This window comes from Eurypyga helias, unplaced genomic scaffold (assembly GCF_000690775.1).
Source record: "Eurypyga helias isolate BGI_N326 unplaced genomic scaffold, ASM69077v1 scaffold16191, whole genome shotgun sequence".
Lineage (NCBI taxonomy): Eukaryota > Metazoa > Chordata > Aves > Eurypygiformes > Eurypygidae > Eurypyga > Eurypyga helias.
This window is the reverse complement of record NW_010229145.1, coordinates 1-16743: the sequence shown is the minus strand read 5'-3', so window position 1 is coordinate 16743 and position 16743 is coordinate 1. Positions and strand designations below refer to the sequence as shown.

The following is a 16743-nucleotide window of genomic DNA, read 5'->3' as shown; positions in this document are numbered from 1 at the left end:
CAGGAGTGTGTGGTTCTGATGGTCAGCAGTTCTTAAAAATGCTCTGTAGCAGTGTAATATTATGCTATTAATAATTACAGTGGTTAAAAGAATTCAGTAGTTCAAAAAAGCAGAAAAACACGGATTCTTTTTCCTTTCAGCTTAATAGAGCATTCCAAGAAGAAGAAACTCCATCGACATTTTACTGTATCAGTATGCAATGGTTCAGAGAATGGGAAGGATTTGTAAAGGGTAAAGACAGTGGTAAGTCGTGCTCCTTTCACAACATGGGTAATCTTTCCTGTTTTGTTGTCATGTATTGGTACTGTTGAAGTGAATTGTTTCTGCGCTGGTAGAAGGCTGTAGAAGAACAGGTAGGGAAGGCAACAAAAGCTCTTAAAATTAACATCTACGGTTTTATAGGTTACAAATATATCCAGATATAAGTTACAGAATATAGTCAAATAATTCACATGAATGGATAATGGGATAGTTGTGGAAAGAATGCTGCTTGTTTGCAGGGGCTTTGCTATTCAGCAGCAGCAGGAAAATTGGCGGGGGTGGATTTTGCTGTGCGGACTGACAGATAATGAATGCTCCAGCTTCTGGAGGAAAGGAGACCTCGCCATCACAACCTAAACTCATAGTTAACTGAGTAACAACTATAATAACACTTTAGCCTACTTCAGGTGCCTCTAAATTTCTGAAATGGAAACAGTGATAAAATGTCCTACAATCTTGTCAGCTCTAGGACAACTTTGATAGGGGTAAGAATTAGCATTAATTTCTCATTTACATTGCTTGAAGACTTACTGTAATCATGAATGCTTTGAAAAACTTGCTCTTAATTAAAATTCTGATTAGCTTTTAACAACTTGGAACCTACTGCTAAGCAGTAAACAAACAAGCTGTTTCTCCTTCCATTTAAAAACTTCCAACCTGCCATTTGTTGTCAGCTCTTCCAATTTTAACCATCTTTCTGTCACACTAGATCCTCCTGGCCCTATTGATAACACTAAGATTGCAGTAACCAAATGTGGAAATGCTGTGCTAAAACAAGGTATGTGTCTAATACTGCTGCAGCTTTGGGATCCTTATTATGTGGTTGCTGAAATATGGAAAATTTATTGTGAATTCTTTTTTTAACTGTTACATAAAATGGCAATTCCTAGTGAATCTGTGCTGTGCCCATTTTTGGGGGACCAGTATATTCCTAAAGAATTAGTATCTGTGATAGACTGACCCAGGTTTAGAAACAGGTGCAGAGCGACTTCAAAACGGTGAAAGTGTGCTTTGGCTTCATATCACTTGGTTTGATTTGGGGTTTTTTTAATGTGACGTGGGAGATTTTGGCTTTTAGACTGTGTCATGTATCTGTATGTAGTTATATGAATCTTGAAACCTATTTTGAATTGAGAGCTACTTCTGACAGAGGGAAATAAACCACAGTAAGTAAATGATACTGCTCATTTTTCGGCAAGTTACTTGCCACTGTACCTTGCAAAAACTTCTCTGGCATGTAAGGATACAGATTTCTTTGTTATTCTTCACAGTCAGATACTTAATAGCATTTTTTTTTAAAATCCATAGGTATGGAGGAAAAATACTTATGAATAAATCTCCTTTATGAAGACTTTAGACTTCTTATAAATATTTAAATTCATTGTAGTTCAGCTTAAAAAAAAAGAATTATGAAGATTATCCTTTATTTAACTGGATTTTTTCCCAAATTTAACTTAATACCGCAGTATAGAGTGGACCTACCAATGGCAGTTTACCGGAGGCCACTAGGCCTTGCATAAACCTCACAATTGTAAAGTAAGATTGTGTTTACAAAAGAATGAGGTCTTGTGCTCGAGTTTTGCCGCACATTTCAATGATTTAAGCACGAATGTAGAATTCAAGTACAAAGTGCAAAGCATTTGAGAGACGTGTAGCAAAAAAAATACCATTTTAGACTCAGTAATCGATAACAGGTTAGCCAGCTGTTGACCTAACTTCAGCTGCATTGATTTAGATTAGAACTCGGGTAGAACTGAAGACAAACAGGCTGTCAAAAATTTGCCTTGGGTTGTAAGAGAAGAGTTGGAGTGCCACTGGTGGAGAGTATTGCGTATTTCTGTGATGCAGCGGCCCTCATCCCAGTGCAAACCTGTTAGGAGGGCTGGAATCTGGATGCGGGAGTGAAGCTCTCCTCCTGTGCCTAAAGAGGTGGAGTTGCTTTTTGAGTACCTGAATCTAAATAAGTAAAACTGAGGGATGGCGTCATTAATAGTGGCACTGGATCAGCGTCGTGACTTCCAGATGAAGCTTTGCATGGTTGAATTAGTGTGGGTGAACAATGCGCAGCTCCGTACCCTTCTTCTTTTGAAACTTCTTTACGTATGAAGCGCAGTAGTAGGCCCCCTGAAGCAGGTGGTGAGGACAGAAAAGTATAGGAGGTAGGGGGAGAAGTGCCCTTGTCATGGTGCCTTTTTTGTTTGTTTGTTTTTGTTTGCTTGTTTTTGAAGAGGAAGGGTGCAGAAATCAGACTTAACAAGACAGATTAATGGTATCTAATAAGGATACTGGGGGAGAGCTGCTGTGGGGTAAATTTTTAATGAGTTTCTTAAAGAAGAGGGGTTTATTCCGGTAGAACAGACATTTGTCCTCTCCGCCTACGTTAGCGTGAAGAAATCAGTTCAGCTGTATCAGACAGGATCCTTGTGTTAAAACCTAGAGGGGTAATGTGCTGATGCTCCCATGCCCTTTGCCTTTATAAAAGATATGGAAAATGAGAAGCTGTTGTTGGATGCTGACCTGAGACAGGAGGGGGGCTTCCACCCGGCGGAATGGGATCATAAGCAAAGACTTAAATCAGTGAATGAAATCAGGCTGATCCATCAGTACTACGTACAAGGAGCATTAGTGGGGCCGTTAATGTCCTAATGGTGGCTTTTCCCTGCGGTTCTGAGAACTTCACTGTGTTCTCACACTTTCAATCTCCACCATCAATATTCATTTCTTTGAGGGAACAAGAATCTTGAGTCCTTGAACTTCAGTCAGTAAAGGACTGCACATCCTTACATTAATAAGAACTGTCGCTTTCTGAGTGCTGAGAGCTACTAGTTGTCAGCTTGGCTGATAAATACCAGGTTATCATAGAACTTTCATGTGTTAGAGCATGTAGTTGTAAGAATCAAGACGTACAAAGCTAACACAAACTATGTCATTGGTTGGTAGTTGGTGCAAGATAAAGCACAAATTCAGATCAGGGTTTTAAATTTGAATTTTTTTTTAAATCTGTTACGGACTTCAAAAAAATCATGAAATAATTATTTTAAATAGTAATTAAAATTTTAAAAATGTTTTCAGGTGCAGATTCTGGACAAATATCTGAAGAAACATGGAATTTTCTTCAGTCAATCTATGGTGGAGGCCCAGAGATTATACTCAGACCACCTGTTCCTCCAGCAGAACCTGGTATCTTGCAAACAGAGGAGAAGATAGAATTAGAAACTCATGGCCTGTAGCTGTGGAGAAAAAGATGAACTTGTAAGGAATCCAGTTTCCTTACAAAATGCCCAAAATACATTCCTAAAAGTTTTATTCTCTTATGTCTGTTGGAGGCACAGCTCACTGGGCATTACGTTAACTACAGAATAGTAAGTTGAAATATGTATTATAATTTGTTTAAACTGAGGCTGTTTCTCTGTTTGGGAAGGCATGTGGTTTGTACATTATGCAGTGTTTGGTCAATGGAAAAAAATGCGACTTTTGAACTTTCTGGTATAAGTCAAAATCCTGTTATATCCTCAGACTTGAAAGATGTGGACAAATTTTAGAGATGTTCAATAACCTTTCTGATTCCTGATTGGGCTTCTGATATCTGCAAACTTTTGCCTGTCCTACTGTACAGTCTTGACAAGCCTAGGTACACGGGAAGTATACCTTAAATGGATTGGGATCAATGATAAAGAAAAAGGATTTTAATTTCCTAAATGCTCAGGAAAAATTCTCACTTATTTTGCACTGTAAGTATATGAAATGGGTAGTATATAACATCCAGATGCTTATTGTGTTTGAATGGATCAAACATTAGTGTAGATTGAATATTGTTTTAGTCAGCAAATGTCATAACTTATTGCCTACTAAATTTTACATCTTATTATAGTCTCCTGTAACTCTATAAACCTGGCTAGTGTCTTTAATAGTATATGTGACACAAAGGTTTAGTATTCTCTAGGATAATGTTTGAGAGCATGAAGTGTGAAATGTAAAATGATTATGGATATGAGCGATATAAATTTCAGAAATTAAATTGTATGGTCTCTTGAAATTACATTCATTAACAGTTCCATTTGAAGGATTTGATTGTATTGTTAAAATTTTTCATTGGCATGATGACCTATAATGTCAGAAGCTGGATAAAATGTATATATTGCAAAACTTTGCTGAATGATTCATAGCAGAATGCAGAATGGCTCTTGGTTTTGGCTGATACTGTTACCAAATAAGCAGCATTATTCAAGGCTGGATCAATAAAAAAAAAATTAAACTGTGGAAGAGGGGTGGGGGGAAAGCTTTCTTAAACGTTTTTCATTTATTACATCAATACAAAAACTTATGAAGTAATGCTGTGGTACTGCTCTCGCACCCGTATATTTCTTAACCACTTTATGTTTAGTCAAGGATGCTGTATGATGATAAATACAGCTCTAGCTCCAGAGTAAGAAAATGCTGACATAACATTCTTCTGGATAATTTTATATCTAGTATAAAAATCCAACTGCTTTTGGACGTTCTGGTTAAAAAGCCACCTATAAGAGCCCTAGAGAAGGGATCCTCTAACCTCAAGTTAGCAAGCACCACTTGCCAATTTGCTGTGTAGAAGAGTCTGTTCTGTCTGAATGTAAATCCCAGTATCTTCCTCAGCCCACCTGAGCAGAACTAGAGCTAAAATCATAGCAGTGCAACTAAGAGGGGTAAATGGACAGCAGCATGAAGTCAGTGATTACATGGCTGGTACATAAGGAAAACATTTTTCAGTTTTAAGCTGTACCACAGGTAACTCTTGACAGCCTGTTAAATTTCTGAACTTGTATGCAAGTGCTCTTTGAATTCCAGAGGATATCATGGGCATGGGCAGCTGAGAAGCCTTGCATGTACATAGGTGTAAAGGTAAAGAAACACTGAGCAGAAACTTCCAGTGACTGACAGTGCATTTGGACAATTTTACATCAGTAGGTAAGGCAACGTGAAGTTAATGCCAACTCGCCCCTGTATCTACAAGGTAAACAAACACATCAGTTACCTTAATCAGTAAGACAAGTCTGTAGTAGTAAAGTTAACTTGCTTATGAACAGTTACTAGTAACTTGCTGACCTTGGCCTGTCTCAAGGCCTGTTCCAATTTCTCACCTCTTTTTTTTGTCCTTTTTTTCATATTTGGGTAACTAAACTGAACTTGGATTTATAATGCCTTATTTTAACTTTTCTTTTTTTTGACTGAGGTTTTATCTTATTTAAGCTATCCTTAAGGTTCCCTAACATACTACAGCTAAATAACAATGAAGAGGCTTGCGTACTTTAGGAAGAATTTTTCCTACATCATGTTCTGAATTGGAAAGTTGAGAAATATTTTCTTGCTTAAATCACTGTTCAGTGTTCAGGGTTACCTATTTATTCAATGTTTTCATTAGTAATGTGGATGGTGGAACAGACTGCCCTTGTAAAAGTTGCAAGAGAAAAATAGATTGAGTGTTAGGGACATCAACTTGTTGGGGGAATGAAGCAGTTCTGTGCGAAGTATTGTATTATAGCAGATCAGACCAAGAGTTAAAATCCAGTGATACCAAAACAAAACCTGCTCTGGGTAATAGTAACAAAAGCATCAGATGTGAGGCACAGGAGGTAATTATTCTGCTCTACTTGGTGCTGTGCTTGTGAGATCTCATCTGTGCTACTCTCTGTTTTGGATGCTATATGATGATAAATGCAAGTTGGGAAGAGGCTATTTCAGAGAAGAGCAGCCAGACTTTGTGTTGAAAACAAAATTGTTCTTTCACGTAAAAGAATGCTGAAGATGCAAGGCTTCCAATGTGGAAGTAATTGCTGGATAATAGTGAAGGATTTTGCCTAAATAAGTAGGAGTATTTGCCTCATTTTTAGCAGTGGTGACTTGTGCTGGGTTTAGGTAGCCTACTAAAAATCTAGAAATCTTCTAGGAGTTTTGTCAGTCTTTTCTACTGGGTGTCTGGGAATCCATAGTTTAAGATTATGTTTATCTTTAAACTGTGATGCGCATAGATCAGTAACGAGACAGTTTGAACTAGCAGAGTTGTGAAATGTTTCTGTCGCTGCGGTAAAAGGCATCTTCACACTATGACTGTTTGTCATGCTTGGGGAAAAAAAACCCACCAATCGAGCTTGCAGAGATGAAATAGATGTGTTTAAGTTCCAAAGGGAACTCTCTTGCTTTTAGCCCTTTGAGAGCTCTACATGGGATTTTATGCCACGGAAATAGAAGTAGCTTTTGAAAGTAAGACAGTGTGGGAGAACTCCAGATGGATGGCTTGTGTATGCTGGAGGGAAGGCAACACTTCAGAGTGTAGGTAAAGAAGCAGCCTTCACTGTGGAGAGCTGTGTAATTTGCAGCAAAGAAAGAATGTGTGTCAGGAAGGGGCTGTGGAAATAATTTTCTTTCCATAAGCCTTTCACCAGACTATTTGGATTCTTTGTTCATTTGTTTCCAGCTGAAGAAACACAGCAATGTGTTTGGGTGCCAGGGAAGCTGTCTTTTCAAGAAGGAAAAAAAATCCAGTGGAGGCCTTGTTTTAGGCCTGGAAATCTAGGTTTGAACTGTCAAAAGCCTGCTGTTCAGTCTGGTAACCTTCATCTTTTCTTCTGGAGAAGACTGCATGGGGGATGGGGGGTACTTACCAGCTCAAAGCTTGATTTATGTGAACTTTTGGAGGAGTTTTTTTCAAGTAATACCATCTGAACCTCCAACATGTGAGGTAGCTGAACATTAATTGGATGGAAAAAAGATTAACAGAAGAACTATTGAATTACTTAGTAAAATAAGGCATGTTTATATTATGCTTCAGAAGTGAGAGCTAAGTAGTTAGTCCACTTAAAACAAATAAAAATTACCTGCTTGTTCCTGTAAAATTATTCCATCTTATGCTTCCACTGACTTAAAGGCCAGTCTCCTCCTTTCCTGTGACAGGAATATTATGAAATGAAGAAAGTTCTAAAGACAGTTCTGTGCCGCAAACTCATTGCTTGACTTGGCTAGTCCAGAAAGCTGTTTCTGCAAGTATAATCTAAATTAGTCCTGTGTCTAGGGATAGATATATATAGAGATATGTATAAATGCACATAATCTTTCTCCAGTCTCTTAATTGAACTGTGGCTGGAGGCACTACAGTAATTATTTTTGGTTCTGTGTTGGAATAGTGATCTTGAGTAGATACATACGATCAAGACTGGGTTTTGTTTTCAAATATGTGACACTCGATTGACTGCTGTGATGGGTGTCAGCCTTCCCATCAGTAATGGCCTGCAAGTTTGCTAGGTAAGTTAGAGACTTCATGCACTGTTCAAAAGCTGTATCAAGATAAGATAAAAAAGGGAAAAAGCTATTTTTATTAATCCATATCAGACAAACTCAGAACCATTGTGATAACCTTGCATATTTTATTTGAATACTATTGTCATTGTCAGTTGTTGAGCTGCCTTAATGCAGCAAAAACATTTTTTTAAGGTATTCTCCAATATCTATTTGACAAAAAACACTGTAGGGTAAGTGCTGTGTGGTGAGACATTACAAACCTGCCATATCAGAATTTGAGGGAGAACAGTCACACTCATTGCTGCCACACGTCCCTGACAGCAGCAAAGAGATGTTGCGTTTGATGTTTACTGCTCTGTCTAGATATCATACTGTGACTTGCAAACCTACTGTGTGCAGCTGGGTCAATAGAAGCTAATTTAGTTAGGGGTTTTTAATTAATCTGTTTCTTCTCCCTGATGATATCAGTTGATGTGGAAGTTCAAGTCTGTTTATGTATGCTTGGAAGTCACATAATCTTGTAAGAATGCTTAATGTTCTGTCGCCAGAGCTATGCTGATAGGAATTAACTTGTGACCAAGCTATCCAAGCAGAAATGTCAGAAGATTGGAGTCAAAGAGTGGTAGTGCGTTAGTCCCTGCTCTGGAGGCTAAATGATACTGTACGGTTAGAAATAATGTCTCTCCAGCAGAGTGCAATTCGGTGACGTCTGACAAAATTCAGTTTTACAGTCTTTTGTAATTTCACATAGTCCCATATTTTGGCAGAGAGCCCCAGAGCAGAATCATTTTGTGGAAGTATTTGTTGAGCTATACAGACAGTGGGATATCAGCACAAAGTGTTATGTTTGGCTATAAAATACGTGGATGAAACAGTTTTCATTTGAGGAGCAAAAGTTTAGTATGTCCACCTAGGCCTGAATTTTTCTTATAAAGTCTGGTGTAACTTGATGTGCTATGCTAATGCATTATGTAAGAATCCTGCTTCTCAGATTCAGAACTCACAGTGATTGGCCCTTTCTAACACAAGATATCCTATGTTTTCCTAAAACAACTAAAGGCAAGAAATTTTTCCAAGTTAGTATTATAGATATCTATTTATAATGCTACTGCTAACATTTGATTTTTAAAAAATTATTATTTATTTTTAATTAGCCTGTTATTCATAAGTTCACGTAGAAAAACAAACCTGAGATTTGGGAAACTTCACAGTTCATCTGCTTGAAGGAGCAAGTGGTTTCTTCATATTTGCCATACAGCTATTTTATACTGAACTAAGAAAATTCTGTTCCATTTATTCCTTTTGAATTCCCTATATACATCTGGCTTAGTGCAGTCTAAGCAGTTTTCTCACTGAAAACCTTTCAGCTCTTCATTTTGCCCAGGAAATGAGTAAAACAACTAGGCTTTTTCATTCTTCCAAACAGATGGCTTTTCTGGCTTCTCTCTATACTTAAGCCATCCAGAGCTGACAATTAGTAGCAGGAAGCAAAATAAGAGTTCTAGATTTCTGAAGTGTCACAAAGAAAGACAAATCACTTTCAGTGTTATTTCACAGAAATTATCTGGTTGCAAACAATCTTGGTTTATATGAGCCTTCAAAATCTGAGCAGATTAGAAAATAGCCTTGTACCATAAAAAAATTTAATAGCGCTATTATCACTAACAGTGAAAAGTACAACTTGTTTTCTTGAATATATTCTATAATATATATAATTGTTGAGAACATGTGACTTAAGAATAGCTTCAACCTAGCTTTCAGCTGTTCAACAAGGTGACGAGGCTGTTTCTCCATAAAAAATGTGTGAACACTGCCACACAGTAAAATGACATGTCATCTGTTTATAATACATCTAATATTACAGGTGTTTGCTTACAGTAGCAGAGCTGTGTTTTTCATAGGAAGTTGGTATTATGTACTCTACCATAAAAGTGTGTTTCTCGTCTAAATGTGTGCCAGCTGAGACATGCAGCTAGAAGAAGGTGGTCCACCTCTGAGAAACCGCTGATAGGTTTTATGGATTGTTAGTGGTACTACATGCCAAGTCAATCTGACAGGTTTCCTTTTAAGGGTCGTACATGGGTACGTGTGTGGACTTAAGAAAATGCAAAGGAATTTGATCACTTAAATAGGACGTTTGTAAGATAAGGAATTTCATTTTCTGACTTGTTCGAATTGATTAGCGAAAAGGGTAAAATACAAGTTCTGGTTGTTGAAACGAGTGGACTTGAGGAAATACAGTTGGCACTGGACTTACTGATTGTACAGCAGTATGAAATGAACTGTCAGTAAAAAAGTAAAGTTGGTGTAATAGGAACACACTGGTTATTTATGCAGTTTTGATACAACTTTGTGCAATGCTAGTGAATCTCAAGTCACTTATTTTTCTTACTAGTCGTGTTCAGCAGCATGGGAGGTGCAACAAAAAAGGAGTCACCATCCACAAAATGTTTTCCTGATATAAATCATAGAATCGCAGAATGGTTTGTGTTGGAAGGGACCTTAAAGATCTAGTTCCAGGCCCCCTGCCATGGGCCGGGACACCTTCCACTAGACCAGCTTGCTCAAAGCCTCATCCAGCCTGGCCTTGAACACTTCCAGGGATGGGGCATCTACCGCTCCTCTGTGAAGTTTTCATTGCCAGGTATGTGCTTTCTTTCCCACTTGGAACTCACACAGAACTTACTATACATTAAGAATGTTTGTAAGATCTATTTTTCAATAACTTACCACATGAGAAAGTAAGTCTTAAAGCACTTTGTTGAGAAGAATAAAGAGGGCAGAGGGTTTGATTCATACAAATAAGGAAAAACTTAGCTCAGATAAGTTGTCAGCTGTCGGAAATAAAAAGCTGCAATTCTTGTCCCTTACCTCACAAGATAATGCCAAGACCTTTTAATTTTTGTTAATGTTGCATAGTTTTGCCCAGAAATCAGTATTTTTCTAGGTGACTAATTTTGTTCTGTCCTGTGTGATTCTTTTTAATGTACATGCGAAAACAATATGTCCTGGTTACCATGGTGATACACTGCCTTCCCCCCCCCTTCCCCTGGGTGTCTGTTAAAATGCCAAACCCAAACGAACAGACAGGCAGCACTTGCTCACGCTGTGAATGCACGTTTGCTTCCACCAAGGCACCACACACCTTCTCTTTAGGACCAGAACTAAGACTGAGATCTTCCGCTGTAACAAAAGAAACGCACTCATACGTGTATGAATGCACATTGATTGGCAGCTATTAATGCAGTTAGATAATATTTTCAATTAAATTTCTGTTCTAGTACTGAAGATTTTATATATAGACTGACTTTACGATTTAACTGTAGAAGTAAGAAATAAGACATTAATTTAGCTATGGACTTTTCTTTGGTGTCACATCTTCTGGATCATTTCTAGTAAGGGAAACGTGGATGATCTCTAAGGTCTTTTCCAACCTAGTGATTCTATGATTCTATGATTCTACTCTCTTTTACCTTGTTTGCTTCTTCGTAGTATAATTTATTTGCTTTCCAACCAAGCAGAGTAGTGGAGGTAATTTCTCTCTTAAACCATATCAATAGTAATCTCATTTTCACGTGTGACCTTGATTTTGCACACTCAGGTGCAGAGGCTCGTCTTCCTGGGCTGTTTCTGTAGATACTGAACAAGATATATTTAACATACATACTTTCTGGGCTTCTGCTCTGAAAGCCTCCTCTAGAAGACGTTGTTTCCTGATCACACTGTTAACCTAAATCTGAAAACTGCCTACCCTCCAGCCTGCATTTGAAGAGGCATCTCCTGTTTTAAACTGTCAGTGGTGCTGGCATCCGCTCCCATGGAGTGGCAGTGAGGTTTAAAGAAAAATTCAATCTTTCGCATCTTGTATGAGAGGATCTTTTAGAAAACCTTTCTGTGTGGGGAAAAAAAGATGTCCTTAAAGGCTAGGGAGAAATGTGCCAGGTCTTTTTTGTTAGTAGTAGTAGTATTTTTTTATTATTATTATTGACACCTACATCTTACTTGAAAGCTTCTCATCTGTGTTTTTCAGGTTTACATTGGACATACTACATGCTATTCAGTTTGAGTCACGATAGAGCCCTTTATTGTGTTCTGGGACCTGACGGAATGTGCACGGTAGTTAGAACAGTAACAGGGATATTCCGTGACCTGACACATCTTTATGTAGGTTGTACCTAATTCAGGGTATTACTGCAGACCTGCTAATACCTGAGAGAGCTCCATGCGTGTAACAGAGGGAAGTTTGTAAGGAAGAGGGAAGAAGCTGTGATAGTGGTTGTTTGGATGGGAGTTCATAACAACTGTAAGGGGTAAAACTCCTAGAGTAAGCTAACTCTTACAGTCAATGCCAGAGGCAAAACGACTTGTGCCCAAGTCCAGCTCCCGTTCTAGTCCCATTCAGTCAAAATGTCCCTGTCTCTTACATGAAATCTTCCAGAACCTGGAAGTCTCTGAGCTGTTGGGTTCTTGAAGCCCGAGTCAGATTTTATACACTAGAGTCATAACATGCTCAAAGGAGCTTAAAGAAAATATAAAAATACAGCTGCTTGAAATATTTCAGTTTTGAAATACAAAACCTTACTCTTGAACATTAAAAACTAAGAAGTAGAATGCATTTTGAAAAAACAAGGAGGTTCCTTCTTGGGATACTGCTTTTATGTTTAAGAAGTTCCTATCTGGAATATATTTTTTTTAATAATGCATTACAGTCATATCTACCTGACTTTGAACCCTCCACCGAAATCGGAAAAAGCCATTAAATGGGAATACCTCATGAGCAAGGACTGGTTGTACATAGTACTGAATATAGCCTTATGAACTTAATTATTAAAAATAAGTATCAGATCTACTAACTGCAACCTTTTAGACCAATTTGGATTAGACTGCCCCTGTTTTAAATATACGGGCATCAAATGGAAATAATCTAATAATTTCCTAAATGTGTTTAACTTTTGTAATTGGCAACTTTTTCAACATGGAATATGACATCTCTCAGTAACCAAAGTCACCTCTGCAACAGTCTCTGCATGTTGTAAGACTCCTAAACTGCTTAATGTACATATTCTTTACCAATGACTGGACATGGTTCTGTTTAATAAAGAGCTACAACTTTCGATCTCCCCCTGCCTTTTTCCCACCCAAAAAAAAAATGTCTTAAAAACAGGCATTCGAGATTTATGGCTGGAGTGGAATTATTTTGAGTAGGTACTAGACCAGATGGCCACTTATAACCTTGTGCAATTTACCACCATTGCATATTTTTTCAATTACAATTTTAGTATTTTTTTATTATTTTTGACATTCTGACTTTGATACTGTAAAGTTGTTGCCCAGGTAGTATTTGAAGCAGCAGAAATATTATTAAAAACATGCATTTTGTTACTATATTACTGAATTGATAATACTGTAAATTTTATTAAAAGCTGGGGCAAAAAGCCTGTGCAGTCTCTGATGTGAACTGGCTACTGAAGCCACAACTTAAGTGAGTCAGTAGGGTATGTCTTCAGGCAGAATTCTTCCAAAATTTAGACACAAAACAATTTTATTTATCTAAAGCATGTTGCTTCAGGTAGAAACACTAAAAATGCTTTGTTGTTGATATTAAGGGAAATCTAGCCTCTCATATTTGTTTTTTATATATGCAGTCTCTGATGTGAACTGGCTACTGAAGCCACAACTTAAGTGAGTCAGTAGGGTATGTCTTCAGGCAGAATTCTTCCAAAATTTAGACACAAAACAATTTTATTTATCTAAAGCATGTTGCTTCAGGTAGAAACACTAAAAATGCTTTGTTGTTGATATTAAGGGAAATCTAGCCTCTCATATTTGTTTTTTATATATAGTGGAATGATTGGGGGGAGGTTTTTTTGGGAAATGAGGGGTCTCCAGGGAATACAGCAGGCAGAACCGAGCAGCAGAACAGAGGACCTGTAATAAAGACAACATGAAATGATTCTGTACAAGGATCCCTATTTTAGCAGAAAATGGTCTTAACACTGTTAAAAATGTTTGGGTTTTTTTTGGGGTAGGGTTTTTTTTTTTTTAATTTTAGCTCAACAAAAACATCTCTTTTATAACCTTATTTTCTGTAACTATCACTGGAATTCTTAGAAATGCAAATGCTTTGTCTTATTTTCTTTCAGAAATATGTACATAAAAAGTCCAAAAGAACACCTATAAAGTACCTTCCAAGAAAATGATTGAGATGGTAAAGGAATTAATGCAGAGACTTCTGAGTCTTGTGCTGAGCCAACTGGCATCCAGTCCAGAATGGTTTGTTAGGTTTGGGACTTACTGTGGAAGTTGACCCTACTGAGCCTAAGATAGCTTTAGGAGAAGTCTCTCTGCTCTTGTCCAGGGATTACTGTGCAGCCACACGAGTAATACCACAAAACCAGCCAGTCCACTACGGCTGCCCTTGAGTCAGAACAAATAAGCCTGAGCTGAACTCTGGAGATGAATTCAGGTATGATCTTCCTCATCCTTCCTGCCCTTTTTAAGAGCCAGTGTAGATCCCGAGCTGTAGCCGAGAACATAAGCCCTGTTTTAACTGCAGTGTTGGGTAGCAAGCAGGATTTGCTCGCTAATGCTGTTCCTGGAGCATGATGTGAAGATACCAGAGTGCCTGTCACAGAACTAACCTAGATGTCCTTACTATCAACTACTCCATTGTGAAGAGTGAACTCTGGTAACCTTTTGTCAGAACAAAATCATGTTTAATTTGCTTTAATAACAAAAGATGCAATTAAGCTATTTCCTGGATTGAGATAGGTAAAACAGCCAGGCTGCCACTAAAACGTGAGCCGTGCAACAGCTTCATCAAAGCTGGACCTTGCGGTCTTTGGCAGTTCCCTATGTGCCAGCCTGACCTGAGGTTTCAGTGACGTGAAGGGATTTAAAACATCTCTGCTCCTGATGTTGTAGGAAGCACAGACCTGGGGTAGGGGCTGATCTAGTGGGTTTTTTTAGGTTGTCCCATTGTAACATGCTGAAAAGCTGTCCTTAACACTGTTTTCCCAGTGAGGTCAGAGAAATTGTTATTGCCCTATAAATGAGTAATATCCAGGGCTGCCCATGATAAACGTAGCTACCCATTACTGGTACCAGACAGATGCTGTAGGACAGAGGAAACTGCAGCCACAGGAGTTAGGAGTGTGATCTAGTTTGGGCAGTGTGTATGAGGAGCAAGGGGGACGGACTGGCAGTGAAAACATGTTGGAGAAAGCAGTGTGGTGCTGCTGGGCTGGAGCATGTTCTTTGTGCTTTGGAATTATTTAAAAGCTGCTACAGGATCCTGTGGGCAAGGTGCCACAGGGTAGCATGAGTGGACAGAAAAGAGATTTTTGAACTGTGGGGAAAAGGATGTGGAGCCCCAGCCACCCAGCTTCACATGGAGCAGGTTTCTCCAGGTTTAAATGTAAATCCTCTTGGGTGGAGGTCTTGGTAAACTTCCTTGATCTCAGCCCTTACTACGCACGCACTGCTTCTTTCTTCTTTGCATGCTGTTAATTTTCCTCTGCAAGGTTAGCTGAGCCAAACTACCCTGTAGGTACACAATGGCTGGATTCAATCCAGGGAAAAGCAGGGGGCATGTAAAGGTGGGGCAAGAGCCTGGGGACTATACCTTTCATTAACCTGAAACAGCACACCATTAACAACAGTTGCGCTTCGTTATCATCCCATCACCAGACACATTGCTTCTTAAGCAAGATGGCAGAGCGTAGTATTTAAGTGCTCCTCGGTGAATTCAAGGCAAATCCTGGTGTAGGGTGTGGTTAGACAATACAGTTCAACTGGCTTAATCCTCTTGCCAACAAGTGGCTGCTGCCAGGAGAGGATTGTCCTGTTCCTCCCCTCTGCTGGCAACACTCCCCCATCTGACATGCTGGCTCTCTTGTTGGTCTCTGCAGTGAGCCAACGTGGCTTACTTTCTAGCTGAAAACTAACACACCAGAACAGGGACGGTTTCTGGGTGGTTTAGGAAGTCTGACTGGTTTTACTGTGAGTGCAGATGAGCACCAGTGGGGAAGACTGGGGGCCAGAGAAGATTGAGGGGGAGAGCGCTGCCTGGTGTGTCAGCCACCATCACATCAGGTCAGCTCTGTTGCTCAGCTGGACCCTTAAACAGCCACGGGAACTGGGGGCGAGGAGAAAACCCAATTGATTTTGCCCTGAAGCAGCTGGGAGGAACCCTCGGTTCTACCGTGAGAGCACCAACACTTGTCTGAAAGGCAGCTGGGTTTTCAGCTGCTGCAGCTGTTGCGCTAAGTGGCCGTACTTCCGAAGGCACCGCAGTTGGCAGTCAGTGGCCGTACTTCCAAAGGCACTGCAGTTGGCAATGCCAGCGGCCGTACTTCCGAAGGCTCCGCAGTTGGCACTGTTGGTGCTTACAGGTGCTCCCACAGTAACGCGGGAAGCGCGATTCCTCTTTCAGATCCGGGCAGCGGCAGAGGAGCGTGTGAGAACAGTGGCGTAAGCTCAGGAAATAACTTTCCCTCTCTTGTGGGATTTTGGTTGGTTTGAATCTGATCGTGGGAGAAGAGTTCCAAGTCAGCAGGGAAAAGTGAGAACTGGTTGGGAAAGTGGAAAAGCTGCTGAGGGATTTCGGGTGACTCCAGCACTGCAGGATGAGCATCTGTGTGACCAGCCTTGCAGTTTGGGCAATTCGGATTTCATCAAATCTGCTCTCTGTATCAGTCGGTTAAACTACCATGCAGTCAGTGATTACTTCTAAAAGCAATCGAAAATACTGTTCTTCTTTTCTGCTACCAAAAATCAGGTTTTGCTTAGGATTTTTCCAGCAATTTGGAAGGTTGATAATTGTTCTGAATAGAAAGGTTCTTGAATTCATAAGCATTTAACGGAGACCTTGAGTATTTTGTGTTTCTTGGCTATACGAAGCTCTTCCAGATGCATTATAACCGTGGTGTAACAGGGAAAACCCAACGTTACGGAGTAGGAGAGACACAGCAGCTCCTGGGTGGGAGTACAGCGGGAAGCGATCCGTTAGAGCAGGCTCTGCGCATTAACTCCGAACCCCCGGTGATCCCATACACCTTAGCAGAGAACGAGGCAGCACCAAAAATAGTAAATTTGAAAGCGCGATTGGTTCATTTTGGTTATAATCCGGAGGGCCGGAGCAGCCTGCGGCGCCTGTTCCCGAGACGCTGCTCGAAGCGGGAGTCGGGCGCGAGCCCTGAACGCGCCGGG

The 16743-nt window shown here is 39.6% G+C and overlaps 1 protein-coding gene across 1 annotated transcript in view; it reads left to right on the top strand.

The window, feature by feature from the left end:
* USP33 (ubiquitin specific peptidase 33) overlaps positions 1–4526 on the top strand; it is a 37411-nt gene extending 32885 nt beyond the window's left edge. Inside the window, exons 21-23 of the mRNA XM_010160296.1 lie at positions 141–243; positions 971–1039; positions 3334–4526. Coding sequence (XP_010158598.1) covers positions 141–243; positions 971–1039; positions 3334–3491 — 330 coding nt within the window. The 3' untranslated portion in view covers positions 3492–4526. The remainder of the gene's footprint in view (positions 1–140; positions 244–970; positions 1040–3333) is intronic.
* Positions 4527–16743: the final 12217 nt, after the last annotated feature.